Below are 27746 nucleotides of genomic sequence, written 5' to 3'. Positions count from 1 at the left end.
CATTCCCCTTCACAGTGATCTTAGTCTGGGTTGTCATGGCTTTCCCCTTCACAGTGATCTTAGTCTGGGTTGTCATGGCATTCCCCTTCACAGTGATCTTAGTCTGGGTTGTCATGGCTTTCCCCTTCACAGTGATCTTAGTCTGGGTTGTCATGGCATTCCCCTTCACAGTGATCTTAGTCTGGGTTGTCATGGCTTTCCCCTCCACAGTGATCTTTGTGTTGGCTGTGAGAAGTATTAAATGTGTCCTGTTCTACTAGTGCTGAGGAATCCCAGGATTTGTTATCTCAGATTAAAGACATGTATTTATGGCAACGTCATCAATTCTTAAATCATTGCAGAATCAGTAACTGTCTAGTTCTCCCTGAAGAAAGTTTCTCCTCTACTCCAATAGGTGCTGATGTTTTCTGCCTCCCCCTGCTGGTAAAAAGATGCAATTACATTTTTCAGAATCATCATCCATCCACCAACACATACACCTGGTTCAAGCAAGGTAAATAACTTGCATAGAGACGTTATATTCAACTCCCCTTGGTAACATTTGAATTGATCCACATTGCAGTTATTCCTTATTTACCACTAAAAAACGAAATGATAAACATCAGAAAAGAATGACTGGCCCGAGGGATATCCGCTGAACAGAACATTAGGAACATCTTCCTATTATTGAGTTGCAAACCCTTTTTGCCTTCAGAACAGCCTCAGTTTGTCGTGACGTGGACTCAAGTTGGCTGGATGTCCTTTTGGGTGGGTGGACCATTCCTGGCACCTACTACCATACTCCGTTTAAGCATGTCGTCTTTCCCCATTCACCCTTTGAATGGTACACAATCCATGGTTTCAGTTGTCTCAAGGCTTAAAAATCCTTAACATGTCACTAGGCTACGCTGCCTCTAACCGCTAGGCTACCCTGCCTCTAACCACTAGGCTACCTGCCTCTAACCCCTAGGCTACCTGCCTCTAACCCCTAGGCTACCTGCCTCTAACCCCTAGACTACCCTGCCTCTAACCACTAGGCTACCCTGCCTCTAACCACTAGACTACCCTGCCTCTAACCCCTAGGCTACCCTGCCTCTAACCCCTAGACTACCCTGCCTCTAACCACTAGGCTACCTGCCTCTAACCACTAGGCTACCTGCCTCTAACCACTAGGCTACCCGCCTCTAACCACTAGACTACCCGCCTCTAACCACTAGACTACCCTGCCTCTAACCACTAGGCTACCTGCCTCTAACCACTAGGCTACCTGCCTCTAACCACTAGACTACCTGCCTCTAACCCCTAGACTACCCTGCCTCTAACCACTAGGCTACCTGCCTCTAACCACTAGGCTACCTGCCTCTAACCACTAGGCTACCCTGCCTCTAACCCCTAGGCTACCCTGCCTCTAACCCCTAGGCTACCCTGCCTCTAACCCCTAGACTACCCTGCCTCTAACCACTAGGCTACCTGCCTCTAACCACTAGGCTACCCTGCCTCTAACCCCTAGACTACCCTGCCTCTAACCACTAGGCCACCCTGCCTCCCCATCTAACATTATACCTTTGTGTAACGGGCTAGTCCATAAACAACCTGTGATATATTATTATATCTACATTTCATTTGTAATTACAGGAACAAAAGTGAAGAAACTTTGGCCAAACTTCAGTTTCATTGCATTTATTCAAATACCATTTAATACAATTCAAACTCTTTATTCCATCGTCTTCATTTCACACAGGTCAAATCTGTTACGTGTCATTTTGATTGGCTGACAGCCGTGATATATCAGACATTATAAACTGGGTGGTTGGATCCCTGAATGCTGATTGGCTGACAGCCGTGATATATCAGACATTATAAACCGGGTGGTTGGAGCCCTGAACGCTGATTGGCTGACAGCCGTGATATATCAGACATTATAAACTGGGTGGTTGGAGCCCTGAATGCTGATTGGCTGACAACCGTGATATATCAGACCGGGTATGACAAAAACATGTATTTTTACAGCTCTAATTACATTAGTAACCCGTTTACAATAGCAATAAGGCACCTTTAGGGGGTTTGTGGTAATATGGTCAAGACCGGATTGAATGGCCAATATGACCATCTAGAATCAATACTAACTATCTATTTTACAACTGATACTACATCTAAATGATGTGTGGGAATAGGGTAATTATCAATGACTTGTCACACCATTTAAACCAGTCAAATCGCAGATTTCCCAGGGAGCCGTTTTCTAATTAAGCATTAAGGCCCGGGTGCTGTGATACACTGAGTCTCCTTACTACCGAACAGGACCGTGATTAGAGGGAAACATCACGTTGTGTTTTTGACACAGGGGACACCACCTGACACAGGGACACTGAGGAGTGACACCAAACAAACAGCCCTGGGTAGAGGGGCTCGGTAAATGTGGTGTAGAATGTGTGCAGGTGAGTCAGTGTATCCGAACAGACCTTGTAGAAAGACATCGTGCCGGCTGGCCAGTCCAGATACAGTCCTACTCTGTTGGACGGGGGGGAGGAGGGGGAAGGTATGATAGTGAGCTTACTATTGATCCAGGCCATGTAACGGTCATCACAACAGACCAGACACCAGGCTTTGTCACTAGGTCCAAGCCCACTGTCATCACCCCTTCCTGACCGATTGATTCCTTTATATGTCACACCGATATGAGCTCCTCTCCCACTCCACTCTACCTCCCAGTAACAGCGCCCTGACAGACCCTCTGTACACAGCACCTGGTCGAAATCCTGAAATCTCTCCGGGTGATCCGGATACGGCTGCTCCTCTGTCCTCCATGTCACCGTTCTGTTCTCCTCAGACAGAGAGAGGTTTCTGCTTGCTGTGTTCGGGTCCAGTGAGAGCACACAGCCATCTGATGGGGGAGACCAGGACACAAATTACAAATCAACATCATATCACAATGATAATGTTTCTAGGTGTTAAAGAGCCCCATCAGAATGATAATGTTTCTAGGTATTAAAGAGCCCCATCAGAATGATAATGTTTCTAGGTATTAAAGAGCCCCATCAGAATGATAATGTTTCTAGGTATTAAAGAGCCCCATCAGAATGATAATGTTTCTAGGTATTAAAGAGCCCCATCAGAATGATAATGTTTCTAGGTATTAAAGAGCCCCATCAGAATGATAATGTTTCTAGGTATTAAAGAGCCCCATCACGATGATAATGATTCTAGGTATTAAAGAGCCCCACCAGAATGATAATGTTTCTAAGTATTAAAGAGCCCCATCAGAATGATAATGTTTCTAGGTATTAAAGAGCCCCATCAGAATGATAATGTTTCTAGATATTAAATCAGAATGATAATGTTTCTAAGTATTAAAGAGCCCCATCAGAATGATAATGTTTCTAGGTATTAAAGAGCCCCATCAGAATGATAATGTTTCTAGGTGTTAAAGAGCCCCATCAGAATGATAATGTTTCTAGGTGTTAAAGAGCCCCATCAGAATGATAATGTTTCTAGGTATTAAAGAGCCCCATCAGAATGATAATGTTTCTAGGTATTAAAGAGCCCCCATCAGAATGATAATGTTTCTAGGTATTAAAGAGCCCCATCAGAATGCTAATGTTTCTAGATATTAAAGAGCCCCATCAGAATGATAATGTTTCTAGGTGTTAAAGAGCCCCATCAGAATGATAATGTTTCTAGGTGTTAAAGAGCCCCATCAGAATGATAATGTTTCTAGGTATTAAAGAGCCCCATCAGAATGATAATGTTTCTAGATATTAAAGAGCACCATCAGAATGATAATGTTTCTAGGTGTTAAAGAGCCCCATCAGAATGATAATGTTTCTAGATATTAAAGAGCACCATCAGAATGATAATGTTTCTAGGTATTAAAGAGCCCCATCAGAATGATAATGTTTCTAGGTATTAAAGAGCACCATCAGAATGATAATGTTTCTAGGTATTAAATCAGAATGATAATGTTTCTAGGTATTAAAGAGCCCCATCAGAATGATAATGTTTCTAGGTGTTAAAGAGCCCCATCAGAATGATAATGTTTCTAGGTATTAAAGAGCCCCATCAGAATGATAATGTTTCTAGGTATTAAAGAGCCCCATCAGAATGATAATGTTTCTAGGTATTAAAGAGCCCCATCAGAATGATAATGTTTCTAGGTGTTAAAGAGCCCCATCAGAATGATAATGTTTCTAGGTATTAAAGAGCCCCATCAGAATGATAATGTTTCTAGGTATTAAAGAGCCCCATCAGAATGATAATGTTTCTAGGTGTTAAAGAGCCCCATCAGAATGATAATGTTTCTAGGTATTAAAGAGCCCCATCAGAATGATAATGTTTCTAGGTATTAAAGAGCCCCATCAGAATGATAATACTTATAGGTATTAAAGAGCCCCATCAGAATGATAATGTTTATTGGTATTAAAGAGCCCCATCAGAATGATAATTTTTCGTTTCTAGGTATTAAAGAGCCCCATCAGAATGATAATGTTTCTAGATATTAAAGAGCCCCATCAGAATGATAATGTTTCTAGGTATTAAAGAGCCCCATCAGAATGATAATGTTTCTAGATATTAAAGAGCCCCATCAGAATGATAATGTTTATTGGTATTAAAGAGCCCCATCAGAATGATAATTTTTCGTTTCTAGGTATTAAAGAGCCCCATCAGAATGATAATGTTTCTAGATATTAAAGAGCCCCATCAGAATGATAATGTTTCTAGGTATTAAAGAGCCCCATCAGAATGATAATGTTTCTAGATATTAAAGAGCCCCATCAGAATGATAATGTTTCTAGGTATTAAAGAGCCCCATCAGAATGATAATGTTTCTAGGTGTTAAAGAGCCCCATCAGAATGATAATGTTTCTAGGTGTTAAAGAGCCCCATCAGAATGATAATGTTTCTAGGTATTAAAGAGCCCCATCAGAATGATAATGTCTCTAAGTATTAAAGCGCCCCATCAGAATGATCATGTTTCTAGGTATTAAAGAGCCCCATCAGAATGATAATGTTTCTAGGTATTAAAGAGCCCCATCAGAATGATAATGGTTCTAGGTATTAAAGAGCCCCATCAGAATGATAATGTTTCTAGGTATTAAAGAGCCCCATCAGAATGATAATGTTTTTAGGTATTAAAGAGCCCCATCAGAATGATAATGTTTCTAGATATTAAAGAGCCCCATCAGAATGATAATGTTTCTAGATGTTAAAGAGCCCCATCAGAATGATAATGTTTCTAGGTATTAAAGAGCCCCATCAGAATGATAATGTTTCTAGATGTTAAAGAGCCCCATCAGAATGATGTTTCTAGGTATTAAAGAGCCCCATCAGAATGATAATGTTTCTAGGTATTAAAGAGCCCCATCAGAATGATAATGTTTCTAGATGTTAAAGAGCCCCATCAGAATGATGTTTCTAGGTATTAAAGAGCCCCATCAGAATGATAATGTTTCTAGATGTTAAAGAGCCCCATCAGAATGATAATGTTTCTAGATATTAAAGAGCCCCATCAGAATGATAATGTTTCTAGGTATTAAAGAGCCCCATCAGAATGATAATGTTTCTAGGTATTAAAGAGCACCATCAGAATGATAATGTTTCTAGGTGTTAAAGAGCCCCATCAGAATGATAATGTTTCTAGGTATTAAAGAGCCCCATCAGAATGATAATGTTTCTAGGTGTTAAAGAGCCCCATCAGAATGATAATGTTTCTAAGTAAGAGCCCCATCAGAATGATAATGTTTCTAGGTATTAAAGAGCCCCATCAGAATGATAATGTTTCTAGGTATTAAAGAGCCCCATCAGAATGATAATGTTTCTAGGTATTAAAGAGAACCATCAGAATGATAATGTTTCTAGGTATTAAAGAGCCCCATCAGAATGATAATGTTTCTAGGTGTTAAAGAGCCCCATCAGAATGATAATGTTTCTAAGTAAGAGCCCCATCAGAATGATAATGTGTCTAGGTATTAAAGAGCCCCATCAGAATGATAATGTTTCTAGGTGTTAAAGAGCCCCATCAGAATGATAATGTTTCTAGGTGTTAAAGAGCCCCATCAGAATGATAATGTTTCTAGGTATTAAAGAGCCCCATCAGAATGATAATGTTTCTAGGTATTAAAGAGCCCCATCAGAATGATAATGTTTCTAGGTATTAAAGAGCCCCATCAGAATGATAATGTTTCTAGGTATTAAAGAGCCCCATCAGAATGATAATGTTTCTAGGTATTAAAGAGCCAAGGGAAAAGGTCAAGTCAGATTTGTTGAATGATCATGTGTTATACTGTATGATCATCACCCCAATCAATAATCCCAACAGAGCGAGGTCCTGTTAGTGTAACCACACACACACACACACACACACACACACACACACACACACACACACACACAAACGATCTTTCTTCGAGTCCACTTGAAATAAGACTAACAGGATTGTTTCTTCTCAGCAGTCAACACTCACATTTTCTAAGCCCATGTTTTATTGTGTACTGTCCTCCATGTTCCACACTGTAGGGGGTAAGAAGAACAGACAGGCAACGTCCACACAAGGTCACCACATCACACCGTCCAGGTCGTGGTAAGTATGTTTGGCTTACAGTACATGTAATTATCATAACTAACCTGATAGGTCAGAAACATGTCGTACAGTACGCATACATTATCATAACTAACCCGATAGGTCAGAAACATGTCTTACAGTACATGTAATTATCATAACTAACCTGATAGGTCAGAAACATGTCGTACAGTACGCATACATTAGCATAACTAACCTGATAGGTCAGAAACATGTCTTACAGTACGCATACATTAGCATAACTAACCTGATAGGTCAGAAACATGTCTTACAGTACGCATACATTAGCATAACTAACCTGATAGGTCAGAAACATGTCTTACAGTACGCATACATTAGCATAACTAACATGATAGGTCAGAAACATGTCGTACAGTACGCATACATTAGCATAACTAACCTGATAGGTCAGAAACATGTCTTACAGTACGCATACATTAGCATAACTAACCTGATAGGTCAGAAACATGTAATTATCATGTTCCGTAAGACATGTTTCTGAGCCATCAGGTTAGTTATGCTAATTTATGTGTACTGTAAGACATGTTTCTGAGCTATCAGGTTAGTTATGCTAATTTATGTATACTGTAAGACATGTTTCTGAGCTATCAGGTTAGTTATGCTAATTTATGTATACTGTAAGACATGTTTCTGAGCTATCAGGTTAGTTATGCTAATTTATGTATACTGTAAGACATGTTTCTGAGCTATCAGGTTAGTTATGCTAATTTATGTATACTGTAAGACATGTTTCTGACCTATCAGGTTAGTTATGCTAATTTATGTGTACTGTAAGACATAACTAACCTGATAGGTCAGAAACATGTCTTACAGTACGCATACATTAGCATAACTAACCTGATAGGTCAGAAACATGTAATTATCATAACTAACCTGATAGGTCAGAAACATGTAATTATCATAACTAACCTGATAGGTCAGAAACATGTAATTATCATAACTAACCTGATAGGTCAGAAACATGTAATTATCATAACTAACCTGATAGGTCAGAAACATGTAATTATCATAACTAACCTGATAGGTCAGAAACATGTAATTATCATAACTAACCTGATAGGTCAGAAACATGTAATTAGCATAACTAACCTGATAGGTCAGAATCATGTCTTACAGTACATGTAATTATCATAACTAACCTGATAGGTCAGAAACATGTCTTACAGTATGTCACTCAACATGGACTGACATAAACCCTCTACGTACTTGAGTTTCTCCAGTCTGCAGTGTGGATCCTCCAGTCCAGCAGAGAGCAGTCTGACTCCCGAGTCTCCTGGGTGATTGTAGCTCAGATCCAGCTCTCGCAGGTGTGAAGGGTTTGACTTCAGAGCTGAGGCCAGAGAAGCACAGCCTTCCTCTGTGACTTCACAGAATGCCAACCTGCAGAGAGTTTTAACATGATTCTAAAAACACACAGCTATTCTATGGTGGTGAACATAGACTGGCTGTTGTATCCATGTGTACATATATTCAGAATATCATTACTGTGGTGTTATTTGCATAATATCCGCAATACAGCATCTGATTGGGAAGCACTGGCCTATGGCCAATCAGATGTTGTTTTGATGTTTGGCCATATGCCAGTGGTTCCCAAACTTCAATACGGCATCTGATTGGCCATATGCCAGTGGCTCCCAAACTTCAATACGGCATCTGATTGGCCATATGCCAGTGGCTCCCAAACTTCAATACGCCATCTGATTGGCCATATGCCAGTGGTTCCCAAACTTGGGGGTCGGGGGATGGGGTCCCCCTGATAAAATGTGTCATGTTTAAAACTGAATGTTCGTTCTCTTCAGATGGTTCTAGAATTCAACCTGTGAGTGTCACAATGCCCTCATGGCTTTCAGGACCTAAATTTAAAGACCGAGCGCAGTCACAATTCTGTGTTTCAGATCATATTGTACAAAAGAGGTGTTTGATATCACATCGTACAACAGCCGATTTAAACTAAGAGTGTAAAACTGTGAAGAAAAAAACGTGATCCATGTTATTTCCTGATAGTTGGTTGGTTGAAAATACAATGTACAACTGAACACTTCTGATCAGCAGGTTGGCATGGGCGGGAGTTTGGGCTTTCCATTGTGACATCACCATGCGGGGAAAATTGGTTAATAGGACCAATAACAAAAGAGAGTTTCTAAAAACCTCTCTGCCAATCACGGCGCTGTCATGTCATCGTTAATGTGTTGCGATCACAAGGAAAGCGTCGCTCTCCTTTTGTTGCTCGTAATGTGAAGACAGGTCAAGTCAACAAGTCAACGTGGCCTTCGTCAAGCTACACCAATCATAGTTATTGGACTCACATGTAGACAAACTAGATCGGCACAACGATTACAATATTTGATATGAAATTATCACAGCGTTGCTTGTAAAATGAAATTAAAAATAGAGTTTAAAAAGTAACAGCTCCATAAGTGTCAGTCAAGACACAGTCAGATTTATATCTGAGTTTGTTCATTAACAAACAGATGTGGGGAACTGTTATCACCTAAATACAGAGGAAAACTGACCTCAGAATCTCCAGTTTACATGGTGAATCCCCCCGTCCAGCAAAGAGCAGCTTCACTCCTGAATCCAGCAGGTCATTGTTACTCAGATCCAGCTCTCTCAGGTGTGAGGAGGAACTGAGAGCCGAGGCCAACACTTCACAAGATGTTTCCGTGAGTTTACAGCCAGAGAGACTGCAGATACAGAGGCAATACATTTCCTCTGAGTTTCACAGCAGTTGATGGTAAATTACAAACTCTGAAGATAAAACCTGTTGGATTACTGAAAACAAAGTCATTCAACCGGCAAACGAGCCTTTTACACTTTGTAGAATGTCTTTCATGTCGTTATTACAGATGTCCTGATCACTCCGTCGTCGTAGAGAATGTTCCCGCACGGCAGGAAATGGAAACTTGGTATGTATTCAAGGTTTTAAAAAGGCTTTTAAAGTTTGTATCTTCCACTTTAAAACGTCAGACATGATTTGCCCTAACGAAGATTAAAAAAAAAGTATCAAGCCCTACAAAAACATCCATTAATTATAATCAACATAATCATTTCCTGTTTCTGTAGGGAAAAACATTTGCGGTGAAAAGTTGGACAAATTAAGACAGCACATCTGTATGTGTTGGGATCGCTTGAGGGACATCAACTTGAGTGAATATGACTGCAGTGTTACCTAGGGAATATGACTGCAGTGTTGCCTAGGGAATATGACTGCAGTGTTGCCTAGGGAATATGACTGCAGTGTTACATAGGGAATATGAATGCAGTGTTACATAGGGAATATGACTGCAGTGTTGCCTAGGGAATATGACTGCAGTGTTACCTAGGGAATATGAATGCAGTGTTGCCTAGGGAATATGAATGCAGTGTTACCTAGGGAATATGACTGCAGTGTTGCCTAGGGAATATGACTGCAGTGTTGCCTAGGGAATATGAATGCAGTGTTACCTAGGGAATATGACTGCAGTGTTGCCTAGGGAATATGACTGCAGTGTTACCTAGGGAATATGACTGCAGTGTTGCCTAGGGAATATGACTGCAGTGTTACCTAGGGAATATGACTGCAGTGTTGCCTAGGGAATATGACTGCAGTGTTGCCTAGGGAATATGACTGCAGTGTTGCCTAGGGAATATGACTGCAGTGTTGCCTAGGGAATATGAATGCAGTGTTGCCTAGGGAATATGAATGCAGTGTTGCCTAGGGAATATGACTGCAGTGTTACCTAGGGAATATGACTGCAGTGTTGCCTAGGGAATATGACTGCAGTGTTGCCTAGGGAATATGACTGCAGTGTTCCCTAGGGAATATGACTGCAGTGTTAACTAGGGAATATGACTGCAGTGTTGCCTAGGTAATATTAATGCCGTGTTGCCTAGGGAATATGAATGCAGTGTTACCTAGGGAATATGACTGCAGTGTTGCCTAGGTAATATTAATGCCGTGTTGCCTAGGGAATATGGACTGCAGTGTTACCTAGGGAATATGAATGCAGTGTTGCCTAGGGAATATTAATGCCGTGTTGCCTAGGGAATATGAATGCAGTGTTACCTAGGGAATATGACTGCAGTGTTACCTAGGGAATATGACTGCAGTGTTACCTAGGGAATATGAAGAGAGTGTTACCTAGGGAATATGACTGCAGTGTTGCCTAGGGAATATGACTGCAGTGTTGCCTAGGGAATATGACTGCAGTGTTGCCTAGGGAATATGACTGCAGTGTTACCTAGGGAATATGAATGCAGTGTTGCCTAGGGAATATGAATGGCGTGTTGCCTAGGGAATATGAATGGCGTGTTACCTAGGGAATATGAAGAGAGTGTTACCTAGGGAATATGACTGCAGTGTTACCTAGGGAATATGACTGCAGTGTTACCTAGGGAATATGACTGCAGTGTTACCTAGGGAATATGACTGCAGTGTTACCTAGGGAATATGACTGCAGTGTTACCTAGGGAATATGACTGCAGTGTTACCTAGGGAATATGACTGCAGTGTTACCTAGGGAATATGACTGCAGTGTTACCTAGGGAATATGACTGCAGTGTTACCTAGGGAATATGACTGCAGTGTTACCTAGGGAATATGACTGCAGTGTTGCCTAGGGAATATGACTGCAGTGTTACCTAGGGAATATGAATGCAGTGTTACCTAGGGAATATGACTGCAGTGTTGCCTAGGGAATATGACTGCAGTGTTGCCTAGGGAATATGAATGCAGTGTTACCTAGGGAATATGAATGCAGTGTTACCTAGGGAATATGACTGCAGTGTTACCTAGGGAATATGACTGCAGTGTTACCTAGGGAATATGACTGCAGTGTTACCTAGGGAATATGACTGCAGTGTTACCTAGAGAATATGACTGCAGTGTTACCTAGGGAATATGACTGCAGTGTTACCTAGGGAATATGACTGCAGTGTTACCTAGGGAATATGACTGCAGTGTTACCTAGGGAATATGACTGCAGTGTTGCCTAGGGAATATGACTGCAGTGTTGCCTAGGGAATATGACTGCAGTGTTACCTAGGGAATATGACTGCCGTGTTACCTAGGGAATATGACTGCAGTGTTGCCTAGGGAATATGACTGCAGTGTTACCTAGGGAATATGACTGCAGTGTTACCTAGGGAATATGACTGCAGTGTTGCCTAGGTAATATTAATGCCGTGTTGCCTAGGGAATATGAATGCAGTGTTACCTAGGGAATATGACTGCAGTGTTGCCTAGGTAATATTAATGCCGTGTTGCCTAGGGAATATGACTGCAGTGTTACCTAGGGAATATGAATGCCGTGTTGCCTAGGGAATATTAATGCCATGTTGCCTAGGGAATATGAATGCAGTGTTACCTAGGGAATATGACTGCAGTGTTACCTAGGGAATATGACTGCAGTGTTACCTAGGGAATATGAAGAGAGTGTTACCTAGGGAATATGACTGCAGTGTTGCCTAGGGAATATGACTGCAGTGTTGCCTAGGGAATATGACTGCAGTGTTACCTAGGGAATATGACTGCAGTGTTGCCTAGGGAATATGACTGCAGTGTTACCTAGGGAATATGAATGCAGTGTTGCCTAGGGAATATGAATGCAGTGTTACCTAGGGAATATGACTGCAGTGTTGCCTAGGGAATATGACTGCAGTGTTACCTAGGGAATATGACTGCAGTGTTGCCTAGGGAATATGACTGCAGTGTTGCCTAGGGAATATGACTGCAGTGTTACCTAGGGAATATGACTGCAGTGTTGCCTAGGGAATATGACTGCAGTGTTACCTAGGGAATATGACTGCAGTGTTGCCTAGGGAATATGAATGCAGTGTTACCTAGGGAATATGACTGCAGTGTTACCTAGGGAATATGACTGCAGTGTTGCCTAGGGAATATGACTGCAGTGTTACCTAGGGAATATGACTGCAGTGTTGCCTAGGTAATATTAATGCCGTGTTGCCTAGGGAATATGAATGCAGTGTTACCTAGGGAATATGACTGCAGTGTTACCTAGGGAATATGACTGCAGTGTTGCCTAGGTAATATTAATGCCGTGTTGCCTAGGTAATATGACTGCAGTGTTACCTAGGGAATATGAATGCAGTGTTGCCTAGGGAATATTAATGCCGTGTTGCCTAGGGAATATGAATGCAGTGTTACCTAGGGAATATGACTGCAGTGTTACCTAGGGAATATGACTGCAGTGTTGCCTAGGGAATATGACTGCAGTGTTGCCTAGGGAATATGACTGCAGTGTTGCCTAGGGAATATGACTGCAGTGTTGCCTAGGGAATATGAATGCAGTGTTGCCTAGGGAATATGAATGCAGTGTTGCCTAGGGAATATGAATGCAGTGTTACCTAGGGAATATGACTGCAGTGTTGCCTAGGGAATATGACTGCAGTGTTGCCTAGGGAATATGACTGCAGTGTTACCTAGGGAATATGAATGCAGTGTTACCTAGGGAATATGAATGCAGTGTTACCAAGGGAATATGAATGCCGTGTTGCCTAGGGAATATGAATGCAGTGTTGCCTAGGGAATATGAATGCAGTGTTGCCTAGGGAATATGACTGCAGTGTTACCTAGGGAATATGACTGCAGTGTTACCTAGGAAATATGAATGCAGTGTTGCCTAGGGAATATTAATGCCGTGTTGCCTAGGGAATATGAATGCCGTGTTGCCTAGGGAATATGACTGCAGTGTTACCTAGGGAATATGACTGCAGTGTTACCTAGGGAATATGACTGCAGTGTTGCCTAGGGAATATGACTGCAGTGTTGCCTAGGGAATATGACTGCAGTGTTACCTAGGGAATATGACTGCAGTGTTACCTAGGGAATATGAATGCAGTGTTGCCTAGGGAATATGAATGCAGTGTTACCTAGGGATATGACTGCAGTGTTACCTAGGGAATATGAATGCAGTGTTGCCTAGGGAATATGAATGCAGTGTTACCTAGGGATATGACTGCAGTGTTACCTAGGGAATATGAATGCAGTGTTGCCTAGGGAATATTAATGCCGTGTTACCTAGGGAATATGACTGCAGTGTTACCTAGGGAATATGAATGCCGTGTTGCCTAGGGAATATGACTGCAGTGTTACCTAGGGAATATGAATGCAGTGTTGCCTAGGGAATATGACTGCAGTGTTACCTAGGGAATATGATTGCAGTGTTACCTAGGGAATATGAATGCAGTGTTACCTAGGGAATATGACTGCAGTGTTGCCTAGGGAATATGAATGCAGTGTTGCCTAGGGAATATGACTGCAGTGTTACCTAGGGAATATGACTGCAGTGTTACCTAGGGAATATGACTGCAGTGTTACCTAGGGAATATGACTGCAGTGTTACCTAGGGAATATGACTGCCGTGTTGCCTAGGGAATATGACTGCAGTGTTGCCTAGGGAATATGACTGCAGTGTTGCCTAGGGAATATGACTGCAGTGTTGCCTAGGGAATATGACTGCAGTGTTGCCTAGGGAATATGAATGCCGTGTTGCCTAGGGAATATGACTGCAGTGTTACCTAGGGAATATGAATGCAGTGTTGCCTAGGGAATATTAATGCCGTGTTGCCTAGGGAATATGAATGCAGTGTTACCTAGGGAATATGACTGCAGTGTTACCTAGGGAATATGACTGCAGTGTTACCTAGGGAATATGAAGAGAGTGTTACCTAGGGAATATGACTGCAGTGTTGCCTAGGGAATATGACTGCAGTGTTGCCTAGGGAATATGACTGCAGTGTTACCTAGGGAATATGAATGCAGTGTTACCTAGGGAATATGACTGCAGTGTTACCTAGGGAATATGACTGCAGTGTTACCTAGGGAATATGAATGCAGTGTTGCCTAGGGAATATTAATGGCGTGTTGCCTAGGGAATATGAAGAGAGTGTTACCTAGGGAATATGACTGCAGTGTTGCCTAGGGAATATGACTGCAGTGTTACCTAGGGAATATGACTGCAGTGTTGCCTAGGGAATATGACTGCAGTGTTGCCTAGGTAATATTAATGCCGTGTTGCCTAGGGAATATGAATGCAGTGTTACCTAGGGAATATGACTGCAGTGTTACCTAGGGAATATGACTGCAGTGTTACCTAGGGAATATGAATGCAGTGTTGCCTAGGGAATATTAATGGCGTGTTGCCTAGGGAATATGAAGAGAGTGTTACCTAGGGAATATGAATGCAGTGTTACCTAGGGAATATGACTGCAGTGTTGCCTAGGTAATATTAATGCCGTGTTGCCTAGGGAATATGACTGCAGTGTTACCTAGGTAATATTAATGCCGTGTTGCCTAGGGAATATGACTGCAGTGTTACCTAGGGAATATGAATGCCGTGTTGCCTAGGGAATATTAATGCCGTGTTGCCTAGGGAATATGAATGCAGTGTTACCTAGGGAATATGACTGCAGTGTTACCTAGGGAATATGACTGCAGTGTTGCCTAGGGAATATGACTGCAGTGTTACCTAGGGAATATGACTGCAGTGTTGCCTAGGGAATATGACTGCAGTGTTGCCTAGGTAATATTAATGCCGTGTTGCCTAGGGAATATGAATGCAGTGTTACCTAGGGAATATGACTGCAGTGTTACCTAGGGAATATGACTGCAGTGTTACCTAGGGAATATGAATGCAGTGTTGCCTAGGGAATATTAATGGCGTGTTGCCTAGGGAATATGAAGAGAGTGTTACCTAGGGAATATGAATGCAGTGTTACCTAGGGAATATGACTGCAGTGTTGCCTAGGTAATATTAATGCCGTGTTGCCTAGGGAATATGACTGCAGTGTTACCTAGGGAATATGAATGCCGTGTTGCCTAGGGAATATTAATGCCGTGTTGCCTAGGGAATATGAATGCAGTGTTACCTAGGGAATATGACTGCAGTGTTACCTAGGGAATATGACTGCAGTGTTACCTAGGGAATATGAAGAGAGTGTTACCTAGGGAATATGAATGCAGTGTTACCTAGGGAATATGACTGCAGTGTTGCCTAGGGAATATGACTGCAGTGTTACCTAGGGAATATGACTGCAGTGTTGCCTAGGGAATATGACTGCAGTGTTACCTAGGGAATATGACTGCAGTGTTACCTAGGGAATATGACTGCAGTGTTACCTAGGGAATATGACTGCAGTGTTGCCTAGGTAATATTAATGCCGTGTTGCCTAGGTAATATGACTGCAGTGTTACCTAGGGAATATGAATGCAGTGTTGCCTAGGGAATATTAATGCCGTGTTGCCTAGGGAATATGAATGCAGTGTTACCTAGGGAATATGACTGCAGTGTTACCTAGGGAATATGACTGCAGTGTTGCCTAGGGAATATGACTGCAGTGTTGCCTAGGGAATATGACTGCAGTGTTGCCTAGGGAATATGACTGCAGTGTTGCCTAGGGAATATGAATGCAGTGTTGCCTAGGGAATATGAATGCAGTGTTACCTAGGGAATATGACTGCAGTGTTGCCTAGGGAATATGACTGCAGTGTTGCCTAGGGAATATGACTGCAGTGTTACCTAGGGAATATGACTGCAGTGTTACCTAGGGAATATGAATGCAGTGTTACCTAGGGAATGTGACTGCAGTGTTGCCTAGGGAATATGAATGCAGTGTTGCCTAGGGAATATGAATGCGGTGTTACCTAGGGAATATGACTGCAGTGTTGCCTAGGGAATATGACTGCAGTGTTACCTAGGGAATATGACTGCAGTGTTACCAAGGGAATATGAATGCCGTGTTGCCTAGGGAATATGAATGCAGTGTTACCTAGGGAATATGACTGCAGTGTTGCCTAGGGAATATGACTGCAGTGTTACCTAGGGAATATGACTGCAGTGTTACCTAGGGAATATGACTGCAGTGTTACCTAGGGAATATGACTGCAGTGTTACCTAGGGAATATGACTGCCGTGTTGCCTAGGGAATATGACTGCAGTGTTGCCTAGGGAATATGACTGCAGTGTTGCCTAGGGAATATGACTGCAGTGTTGCCTAGGGAATATGAATGCCGTGTTGCCTAGGGAATATGAATGCAGTGTTTCCTAGGGAATATGAATGCAGTGTTGCCTAGGGAATATGAATGCAGTGTTGCCTAGGGAATATGAATGCAGTGTTGCCTAGGGAATATGAATGCAGTGTTTCCTAGGGAATATGAATGCAGTGTTGCCTAGGGAATATGAATGCAGTGTTGCCTAGGGAATATGAATGCAGTGTTACCTAGGGAATATGAATGCAGTGTTACCTAGGGAATATGAATGCAGTGTTACCTAGGGAATATGAATGCAGTGTTACCTAGGGAATATGAATGCAGTGTTGCCTAGGGAATTTGAATGCAGTGTTGCCTACGGAATATGAATGCAGTGTTACCTAGGGGATATGACTGCAGTGTTGCCTAGGGAATATGACTGCAGTGTTACCTAGGGAATATCATTGTTTTCAAGTGAGGTACACTGCATTTTCTAGTGTCCATTTGTGGTCATGTGCAGACAGAGTTTGGTCCTACACCCTGTCATATGCTAATGAGATTTCTAAGGATCCTCACTTAGCTGCTTGCTACCTCGTATGTTGCTTGTAAATGTGAAGACACGTCAAGTCAACAAATCAACATGCCTTCATAAAGTTAAAACTATTCATAGTTTTCGGACTCACGTTTTACCAAACTAGATTGAACAACAATTACAATATTTGTCAAAAATGTCAAAGTTTAAAAAGGACCAGCTTCATAAGTGTCAGTCAAGAGACAGTGAGGTGTTGGATATATTGAGTTTAATGCCGAGTTTGTTAACAAACAGATGTGGGGAACTGTTATCACCTAAATACAGAGGAAAACTGACCTCAGAATCTCCAGTTTACATGGTGAATCCCCCCGTCCAGCAAAGAGCAGCTTCACTCCTGAATCCAGCAGGTCATTGTTACTCAGATCCAGCTCTCTCAGGTGTGAGGAGGAACTGAGAGCCGAGGCCAACACTTCACAAGATGTTTCCGTGAGTTTACAGCCAGAGAGACTGCAGATACAGAGGCAATACATTTCCTCTGAGTTTCACAGCAGTTGATGGTAAATTACAAACTCTGAAGATAAAACCTGTTGGATTACTCAAAACAAACAATCCAACCGTATTACTGACCTTAGGATCTCCAGTCTCCAGAATGAATCTTCTAATCCAGGAGAGACGTGTTGCACCATTGAGTCTCCTAGATGATTGTCACTCAGGTCCAGCTCTCTCAGGTGGTTGGGGTTTGACCTCAGAGCTGAGACCAGGGCAGCACAGCCTTCTTCTGTAACTCCACAGCCTGATAGCCTGCAGGGTCATTCCATATGAAAATCAATCAATATAGCCTGCAGGGTCATTCCATATGAAAATCAATCAATATAGCCTGCAGGGTCATTCCATATGGAAATCAATCAATATAGCATGCAGGGTCATTCCATATGAAAATCAATCAATATAGCCTGCAGGGTCATTCCATATGAAAATCAATCAATATAGCCTGCAGGGTCATTCCATATGAAAATTAATCAATATAGCCTGCAGGGTCATTCCATATGGAAATCAATCAATATAGCATGCAGGGTCATTCCATATGAAAATCAATCAATATAGCCTGCAGGGTCATTCCATATGAAAATCAATCAATATAGCCTGCAGGGTCATTCCATATGAAAATTAATCAATATAGCCTGCAGGGTCATTCCATATGAAAATCAATCAAAATTGGCTGTTTTTGTCCTCTACCTTATACTTGAACAAAAATGTCCAATCATGTACAGTACACCTGTTAGAGACCCATTTTAGACGCCCCCCCCCCCCCCCATTCTAACATGAGACACCCATATCCTCTCATCACTGATAAACATGGAACATTGATTTTGATACCATTCTACATCTTATAAACAGTTTTCTCAAACTGTGGATCACTTATTGAACAATAAGTGGGGTACTGACTTCAGAGTCTCCAGTTTACAGTGGGGATTCCCCAGTCCAGCAGAGAGCAGCTTCACTCCTGAATCGTTCAGGTCATTGTTACTCATGTCCAGCTCTCTCAGGTTTGAGGGGTTTGAGCTGAGAGCAGAGACCAACAGTTCACACGATGCTTCTATGAGTTGACAGTCAGCAAGTCTGCAAATACAGAGCGGATACATGAGAGAGAGGTTGTATTAATGTTAGTGTAAGTTTAGCTTTCCCTGCTAGTGTAAACCTGTGTTACTTTTGAATGTTATAGTGAAGTTGATAATACCAGTATGGCGCTATAGTAAAATTGTGCGCCGGCCCTTTAAGGTTTGTCTGTTGTCAAACAGTTGGCACCAGTTCTTAATTATACTATGGCTGGTCCTGTATCAGGCGCGTCCTGTGTCAGGCGCGTGCTGTTTTACTTACAGAATAATTCATGTGAGATGTTTTGTGACCCTGTTTGGAGTTACTGTTTAGTAATATGGAACTCTGTTACTAAGTTAATTGTGGACACCTGTACAATTATACCCTATACCTTTCTGGACAGGGATCCAGCTATATTTGAGTATCTACAGTAACATGTACACGATCACCTGTCATAAGTAAAAGGTGTGCACCATTAATACACAACTCAATACTTTTTATGATCAATTTCTATTTAAAAAAAAAAAAAATGCTTTTGTTTATTATTTGAAAAGAAAATCTAGTCAGCCAGTGAAAGATACTGCTATACTTACCAGGATAGTGTGATGTGAGTGATATTTCCCAGAATACTTACAGAGCCTTCCTGCAGACTCTCACAGCTGGAAGCAGTCTCCTACGACCCTCCTGTGAGGTCTTGTATTTCTTCAGGTCAAACGCCTCCAGAACCTCGTCTGATATCTGCAGCATGTAGGCCAACGCTGAACAGTACGTAAGAGGCAGGTTTTTGGATCTTTTCTCTGACCTCGTGTATTTCTCGATTTCCTGCTGTACTGAATGGGTTTTCATCTCTATCAGACAGTGGAAGAGATTGATGCACCTCTCGGGGGACATGTCGGCATTCTGCATCATCTTCAGGGATCGGATCGTTTTCTTGACGCTCTCTGGACTGCTTTCTGTCTGTGTCACCAGACCTCGTAGGAGTTTCTGATTGGACGCCAGTGACATGCCATGAAGGAAGCGGACGACAAGGTCCAGGTGTCCAGTCTTACTCTCCAAGGCTTTATTCGCGGTACTCTTCAGCAGCTCATGTAAGGTTATCTCTTCAGACGTGACTCTAGTCGCCTGGAGGAAAGGCTTCAGTTCATCCACGTTCTTGGTTGTGTAACAATGGTACACGTAGACAGCGGAGAGAAACTCCTGAACGCTCAGATGAACAAAGCAGTACACCACTCTCTGAAACAACACAGACTCTTCTTTAAAGACTTGTGTGCACACGCTCGAGTACACCGAGGCTTCTTTGACATCAATGCCACACTCTTTCAGGTCTTCTTCATAGAACACGAGATTTCCCTTCTCCAGATGTTCAAACGCCAGCTTCCCCAGCTTCAGAAGAGCTTCCTTATCAGACTCCAGGAGCTCCTGTTGATCCATTTTGTCTTTTCCAGGACACTTCTGGTTCTTCGGGCTGGTGTGAATGAGCACAAAGTGTGTGAACGTCTCAGTCAGAGTCTTGGGCATCTCTCGTCTCTCGTCTGTCCTCGACATGTGTTCAAGGACGGTTGCAGAAATCCAACAGAAAACTGGCATGTGACACATGACGTGGAGGCTCCTTGATGTCTTTATGTGGGAGATGATTCTGTTGGCCAGGTCCTCATCATCACGGAATCTTTTCCTGAAGTACTCCTCCTTCTGTTGGTCGTTGAACCCTCGTACCTCTGTCACCTGGTCGACACACTCAGAGGGGATCTGATTGGTTGCTGCTGGTCGGGAGGTTATCCAGAGGAGAGCCGAGGGAAGCAGATTCCCCTTGATGAGGTTTGTCAGCAGAACATCTACAGACGATGTCTGTGTGACATCAGACATCATTTTGTTGCACTGAAAATCCAATGGAATTCTGCTTTCATCCAACCCATCCAAGATGAACATAGCTTTACAGGCAGCGAGTTTCTCTGCATTGACTATATCTAGTTCTGGGTGGAAGTCATGGAGAAGTCTCAGAAGACTGTACTGGAGATCTTTGACCAAGTTCAGCTCCCGGAAAGGAAGCACAAATATGATCTCCACATCTTGGTTTGCCTTCCCTTCAGCCCAATCGAGGGTGAACGTCTGCACAGAGACTGTTTTTCCGATGCCAGCGATGCCCTTGGTCAGCACAGTTCTGATGCTTCTCTCCTGGCCAGCTAAGGGTTTAAAGAGATCATTGCAGTGGATTGCTGTGTCACGTGAGGTCGGTGTCCTGCATGCCGTCTCTAGCTGCCACATCTCATGTTCATCGTTAAGCCCTTCACTCTCTCCCTCTGTGATGTACAGCTCTGTGTAAATCCTGTTGAGGGAGGTTTGACTCCCTGCTTTTACCAGGCCTTCTATCACACATTCATACCTCCTCTTCAGACTGTCTTTGTGGTTTACTATAGCTCTCTGCAGGCTGACATCCACTGAAAGAGAAGAATAGAATTTGTTGAGAATTTTCATGTGTATCTCGCCTTGCCACATTCACTTGTATTCCTGTGTATCTCGCCTTGCCAGATTCACTTGTAATTCCTGTGTATCTCGCCTTGCCACATTCACTTGTAATTCCTGTGTATCTCGCCTTGCCACATTCACTTGTAATTCCTGTGTATCTCGCCTTGCCACATTCACTTGTAATTCCTGTGTATCTCGCCTTGCCACATTCACTTGTAATTCCTGTGTATCTCGCCTTGCCACATTCACTTGTAATTCCTGTGTATCTCGCCTTGCCACATTCACTTGTAATTCCTGTGTATCTCGTCTTGCCACGTGCTGGAAGACTAGAAGCTCTAACATTTGAAAATACAAAGGGCCGAGTGTACAAAACATTAAGAACACCTGCCCTTTCCATGACACAGACTGACCAGGTGAATCCATGACACAGACTGACCAGGTGAATCCATGACACAGACTGACCAGGTGAATCCATGACGTAGACTGACCAGGTGAATCCATGACATAGACTGACCAGGTGAATCCATGACGTAGACTGACCAGGTGAATCCATGACGCAGACTGACCAGGTGAATCCATGACGCAGACTGACCAGGTGAATCCATGACGTAGACTGACCAGGTGAATCCATGACGTAGACTGACCAGGTGAATCCATGACATAGACTGACCAGGTGAATCCATGACGTAGACTGACCAGGTGAATCCATGACGTAGACTGACCAGGTGAATCCATGACGTAGACTGACCAGGTGAATCCATGACATAGACTGACCAGGTGAATCCATGACGTAGACTGACCAGGTGAATCCATGACACAGACTGACCAGGTGAATCCATGACGTAGACTGACCAGGTGAATCCATGACACAGACTGACCAGGTGAATCCATGACACAGACTGACCAGGTGAATCCATGACATAGACTGACCAGGTGAATCCATGACATAGACTGACCAGGTGAATCCATGACATAGACTGACCAGGTGAATCCATGACATAGACTGACCAGGTGAATCCATGACATAGACTGACCAGGTGAATGCATGACATAGACTGACCAGGTGAATCCATGACATAGACTGACCAGATGAATCCATGACACAGACTGACCAGGTGAATCCATGACACAGACTGACCAGGTGAATCCAGGTGAAAGCTACGATCCCTTATTGATGTCACCTGTTAAATCCACTTCAAATCGATGTAGATGAAGGGGAGGAGACAGGTTAAAGAAGGAGTTTTAAGCCTTGAGACAGTTGAGACATGGATTGTGTATGTGTGCCATTCAGAGGGTGAAGGGGCAAGACAAAAGATTGAAGTGCCTTTGAACAGGAAGTGGTAATAGTTGCCAGGCGCACCGGTTTGTGTCAAGAACTGCAACGCGGTTTTTTTCACCCTCAACAGTTTCCCGTGTGTGTCAGGAATGGTCCACCACCCAAAGGACATACAGCCAACTTGACACAACTGTGGGAAGCATTGGAGTCAACATGGACCAGCATCTCTGTGGAACGCTTTCTACACCTTGTAGAGTCAACATAGACCAGCATCCCTGTGGAACGCTTTCTACACCTTGTAAAAGCCCAATATTTTGTCCAGTCAGTGTACATGGTTTGGTCCAATGAAACATGAGCTTAATGAGCAAAAGTCTTACTGTTTTCAGAGCCTCTCGCTTCATCGTTGGGTTCAGCCCGTTGCAGTAGAACTGGACGTGTCCTGAACCTCTTTCTACACCGAGGACAGCCATAGTGTCCTGACGGAGCAGGCTGCTCCCAGTGTCTGGTGATGCACCGTCTGCAGAACCTGTGTCCACAGGTGATAGAGACTGGATCTGTCAGCACCTGCTCACACACTGCACACCTGGACTGATCCTCTGACAGAGGAGACCATCCACTACACACACACACACACACAGATGTTAATACTGCTACTTGTGCGGAAACAGAGAAAATATAGGACATAACTCCACGTACACACGTAGATGTTAATACTGCTACTTGTGCAGAAACAGAGAAAATATAGGACATAACTCCGCGCACGCACACACGCACACACACACACACACACACACACACACACACACACACACACACACACACACACACACACACACACACACACACACACACACACACACACACACACACACACACACACACACACACACACACACACACACACACACACACACACACACACACACACACCTGCTGTGCTATTCGTACTTCTCTCTCTCTGCTCAGACTATCCACTTTATCACCTGAACATAGCCGGCACATTCTACATTGTGTATTTCATAGTACTCTGTATATCATTCTACATAGTGTATTTCATAGTACTCTGTATATCTTTCTACATAGTGTATTTCATAGTACTCTGAATATCATTCTACATAGTGTATTTCATAGTACTCTGTATATCTTTCTATACATCTTCGTGCTTTATTACTATTTGACTGTCTATTTATCCACAGTGTTTGACTGTCTATTTATCCAGTGTTTGACTGTCTATTCATCCAGTGTTTGACTGTCTATTCATCCACAGTGTTTGACTGTCTATTCATCCACAGTGTTTGACTGTCTATTCATCCACAGTGTTTGACCGTCTATTTGTCCACAGTGTTTGACCGTCTATTTGTCGACACAGTGTTTGACCGTCTATTTGTCGACACAGTGTTTGACCGTCTATTTGTCGACACAGTGTTTGACCGTCTATTTGTCGACACAGTGTTTGACTGTCTATTCATCCACAGTGTTTGACTGTCTATTCATCCACAGTGTTTGACTGTCTATTCATCCACAGTGTTTGACTGTCTATTCATCCACAGTGTTTGACTGTCTATTCATCCACAGTGTTTGACTGTCTATTCATCCACAGTGTTTGACTGTCTATTTATCCACAGTGTTTGACTGTCTATTTGTCCACAGTGTTTGACTGTCTATTTGTCCACAGTGTTTGACTGTCTATTTGTCCACAGTGTTTGACTGTCTATTTGACCACAGTGTTTGACTGTCTATTTATCCACAGTGTTTGACTGTCTATTTATCCACAGTGTTTGTTTTTACCTCCTTACTGACTTATTGATCCAATATTATTAGTATTATTGATCACAGTTGAGAAGAAGCATTTCATTGTACTGTTTACACCCTGCTATATTCTGTACACACACACACACACACACACACACACACACACACACACACACACACACACAGTACTGTGAAGTTGAAAGTTTGATTGTAATAGTTCAGAAAGTTCAGTAATGTTTGTAGTCATACTGTATGTGAATCAGGACATAGTAGTAGTAGTAGCAGTAGTACTGGTTGTAGTAGCAGTAGTAGTGGTTGTAATAGTAGTAATAGTGGTTGTAGTAGTAGTAGTAGTAGTAGTAGTGGTGGTTGTAGTAGTAGCAGTAGAATTAGTAGTAGTAGCAGTAGAAGTAGTAGTAGTAGTGGTAGTGGTAGTGGTAGTAGTAGTGGTTGTATGAGTAGTACTAGTAGTAGTAGTAGTAGTAGCAGTAGTAGCGGTTGTAATAGTAGCAGTAGTAGTAGTAGTGGTTGTTCTAGTAGTAGCAGTAGTGGTTGTTGTAGTAGTAGCAGTAGTAGTGGTGGTGCCAGTGATTTTGGCCCAGGGATGTTTGTAGTCACACAGTATCAAACATGAGGTCTCATTTACTCGTTGTTCAGATATGGAAGTAAAAATGTTCATCTTACCTGTTAGCTTCCGTGTCAAGTTCCCCTGAGAGACTCATTTTAGAGCACTGACCCCTAAACAGAGATCCAGCATAGTGGTTAACACAGTGACAGCTCAATATTGAATGAGAATTCTTCTCTATTATTCATAACGTTCTCTTAGAAATCAAACATTTACTAAACTGACACATCCAAATAGTCTGGTGATTTAAATCACGTGTACATGTAGTCATGACTGCTAATTATCACCTCTTCTCCATTCCTGCCAGGATTGAATTGGATCCGCGGTAACCTCGGTGTTTAGGCGGTGTCAGAGGTGTAGCTGCTTTGTAGCTGTCAAATCAACAAGCGTCTCCACATGTTATACCTATCGCCGGCATTGTCATTGGATGTGCAGAGTTGCATTTATATAAATCCCACGCATTCGTTTTTCAAGTTCAAACACTGTCGTCCGTGATGTAATCTACACCTCGATTAAGCTGATATAAATCCTTATTGTTAAGTTTAACCACACATTTTTTTTTAACGAGAGTCATTTCTATATAGCCTACACTTTCTTGTTCTGAACTTCTAACGCAGGATGTGTGAGTTCTCTCGTTTCTGGGTTGGGCAAAATCTGGGAATTATATATCCGGTCTAACGCGTGTGCAATGGTCCAGCTGTTCTATATCCGGTCTAAAGCGTGTGTAGTATGGTCCATTTGTAGCATAGTCCATTTGTGGTATGGTCTTTTCTCAACAGAAATGTCGTGGACCAAGAGCAAAACCTGTTGTAACGTACCTCGGTTCGAATCCGAGAAGGGGAAAAAGCAGCAATATCTACAGCCTGGCACTCTGAAGTCAACCCGGGCTGGTCTTGGTTATTCTAGCTCGACTTCCGTTTCCACTGCTGCAATATTATTAACAATGTCATGTTGTGAGTGGCTGTGCTGTTAGCTTCGCTAATGTTGAAACTGTTGAAAATCCTTTGGCTACAACTAGAAAGATGTTGCAGAAATATCCCCCTAGTGGATATAAACTACACAAGACTTCCTCTGGGTGGAATGTAACGAGTTGAACCGAGTGGAAGTTGTATCCGCCTTGTGGTTAGTAGTTTACAAGCCTGCTAGAGTTGGTTAGCCGCAGGCGGACGAGCAATATGCACCGTTTGTAGTGCGGATGAGTTAACCAACCTGAACCGGAATCAACGTGAAGATGATTAGCTTTTAAAAAAAACCCTGAGTAGATCTAGTGCTTCGTAGGATAGCCCTTTGGTCTTACTGGAGCTAATAATAACTCATCACGGTGTCTTTAAACCATCCATCTCCTTCTATTGTGTTGCTTTGTTCAACAGGTCACGTTATGCTATTAAGGAATTGTAGTGGACTAAAATGGTGTAGCATCAGCCTAATAATAACAATGTTAAGAAAAGTATGGTCAATGGTTTCATACTAAATAACACGAAGCAGGAGCTTATTGTCATTTTAAAAAAACGACAATATATAGAGATGAACAAATTGTAAAATAACCATGATGTAGAAATATATGAACAATATGTTTTTGAACTTGACTCGCCCATGAGCGATTACTGCCATTTTGTATGACTGAACTGTACCTGTCCCAGGTGAAATAGACTGTTAAGGTCTGAGTGTTTGTCATGCACTTTACTAAAATAACACCATACACATTTCCCTACAATAATTTAATTTCCCTACATTTACAATAATCTCTGGCAGAATTCTTACCGTGTAGCCTGAATTCACAACCAGAACATGTCAAGTCAATGAGATATGTCCTTCCTGATGACGAGTGCTCAGTATCTATGTTCTAGATACAGTTGATCTTTGAATACAATCATATCTGGTCAAAGTCCAGTGTCTCAACACCATAGTATAGCATAAACCTAACAGGTGTTTAACCTGTGGGCAGAAAAAGCCATGGTGCACTATGAAATCGTTTATAATTAAGGATGGATACAGTTTCAACATATTTCTAACTGTAAAGTGTATACCCAACGACCACTGAACATTTCAGCTAATGTAACAATGTAAAGAAATTCTAAGAATCATATGAACACTCATGTTCTTGTTAATAAATATGACTAGACAATAGATATGACATTCTGATTGGTTAATGTTGGGACTAGACAATAGATATGACATTCTGATTGGTTAATGTTGGGACTAGACAATAGATATTACATTCTGATTGGTTAATGTTGGGACTAGACAATAGATATTACATTCTGATTGGTTAATGTTGGGACTAGACAATAGATATTACATTCTGACTGGTTAATGTTGGGACTAGACAATATATATTACATTCTGACTGGTTAATGTTGGGACTAGACAATAGATATTACATTCTGATTGGTTAATGTTGGGACTAGACAATAGATATTACATTCTGAACGGTTAATGTTGGGACTAGACAATAGATATGACATTCTGATTGGTTAATGTTGGGACTAGACAATAGATATTACATTCTGACTGGTTAATGTTGGGACTAGACAATATATATTACATTCTGATTGGTTGATGTTGGGACTAGACAATAGATATTACATTCTGACTGGTTAATGTTGGGACTAGACAATAGATATTACATTCTGATTGGTTAATGTTGGGACTAGACAATATATATTACATTCTGATTGGTTAATGTTGGGACTAGACAATATATATTACATTCTGATTGGTTAATGTTGGGACTAGACAATAGATATTACATTCTGACTGGTTAATGTTGGGACTAGACAATAGATATTAAATTCTGATTGGTTAATGTTGGGACTAGACAATAGATATTACATTCTGATTGGTTAATGTTGGGACTAGACAATAGATATTACATTCTGACTGGTTAATGTTGGGACTAGACAATAGATATTACATTCTGATTGGTTAATGTTGGGACTAGACAATAGATATTACATT

At 42.0% G+C, this 27746-nt stretch overlaps 3 protein-coding genes across 4 annotated transcripts in view; all 3 read right to left on the bottom strand.

The window, feature by feature from the left end:
• Positions 1 to 27746, bottom strand: part of LOC139392878 (beta-2-microglobulin-like) — a 321541-nt gene that overhangs the window by 4838 nt on the left and 288957 nt on the right. The window lies entirely within an intron of this gene.
• Positions 1 to 27746, bottom strand: part of LOC139392874 (beta-2-microglobulin-like) — a 613933-nt gene that overhangs the window by 331309 nt on the left and 254878 nt on the right. The window lies entirely within an intron of this gene.
• Positions 1679 to 25965, bottom strand: LOC139392853 (NLR family CARD domain-containing protein 3-like). 2 transcript variants are annotated; one of them, XM_071141161.1, is made up of 12 exons: positions 25607 to 25965; positions 25076 to 25159; positions 24848 to 24901; positions 22789 to 23027; positions 19307 to 21107; positions 18523 to 18696; positions 17704 to 17877; positions 17413 to 17583; positions 9091 to 9261; positions 7784 to 7957; positions 6440 to 6486; positions 1679 to 2863 (listed from the first exon to the last, which is right to left on the bottom strand). In XM_071141161.1, the coding sequence occupies exons 2-12, from the start codon at positions 25084 to 25086 to the stop codon at positions 2289 to 2291; spliced, it is 3591 nt and encodes a 1196-aa protein (XP_070997262.1). In that variant the 5' UTR covers positions 25087 to 25159; positions 25607 to 25965; the 3' UTR covers positions 1679 to 2288. The 2 variants fall into 2 exon arrangements, with proteins under 2 accessions (XP_070997262.1, XP_070997263.1); XM_071141162.1 differs by lacking the exon at positions 25076 to 25159 and having other exon boundaries at positions 25607 to 25870.

The sequence above is a fragment of the Oncorhynchus clarkii genome, chromosome 33 (assembly GCF_045791955.1).
Source record: "Oncorhynchus clarkii lewisi isolate Uvic-CL-2024 chromosome 33, UVic_Ocla_1.0, whole genome shotgun sequence".
Classification (NCBI taxonomy): Eukaryota; Metazoa; Chordata; class Actinopteri; order Salmoniformes; family Salmonidae; genus Oncorhynchus; species Oncorhynchus clarkii.
The sequence above is the reverse complement of the archived record's forward strand: the minus strand, read 5'-3'. Positions and strand labels throughout refer to the sequence as shown.

Coding starts and splice junctions, on each gene's coding strand:
- LOC139392853 (XM_071141161.1), bottom strand. Junction 17,878..18,522: donor TGTAAACTGGAGACTCTGAA/GTCAGTACCCCA, acceptor ATGACCCTGCAG/GCTATCAGGCTGTGGAGTTA. Junction 6,487..7,783: donor TGCAGACTGGAGAAACTCAA/GTACGTAGAGGG, acceptor TACCCCCTACAG/TGTGGAACATGGAGGACAGT.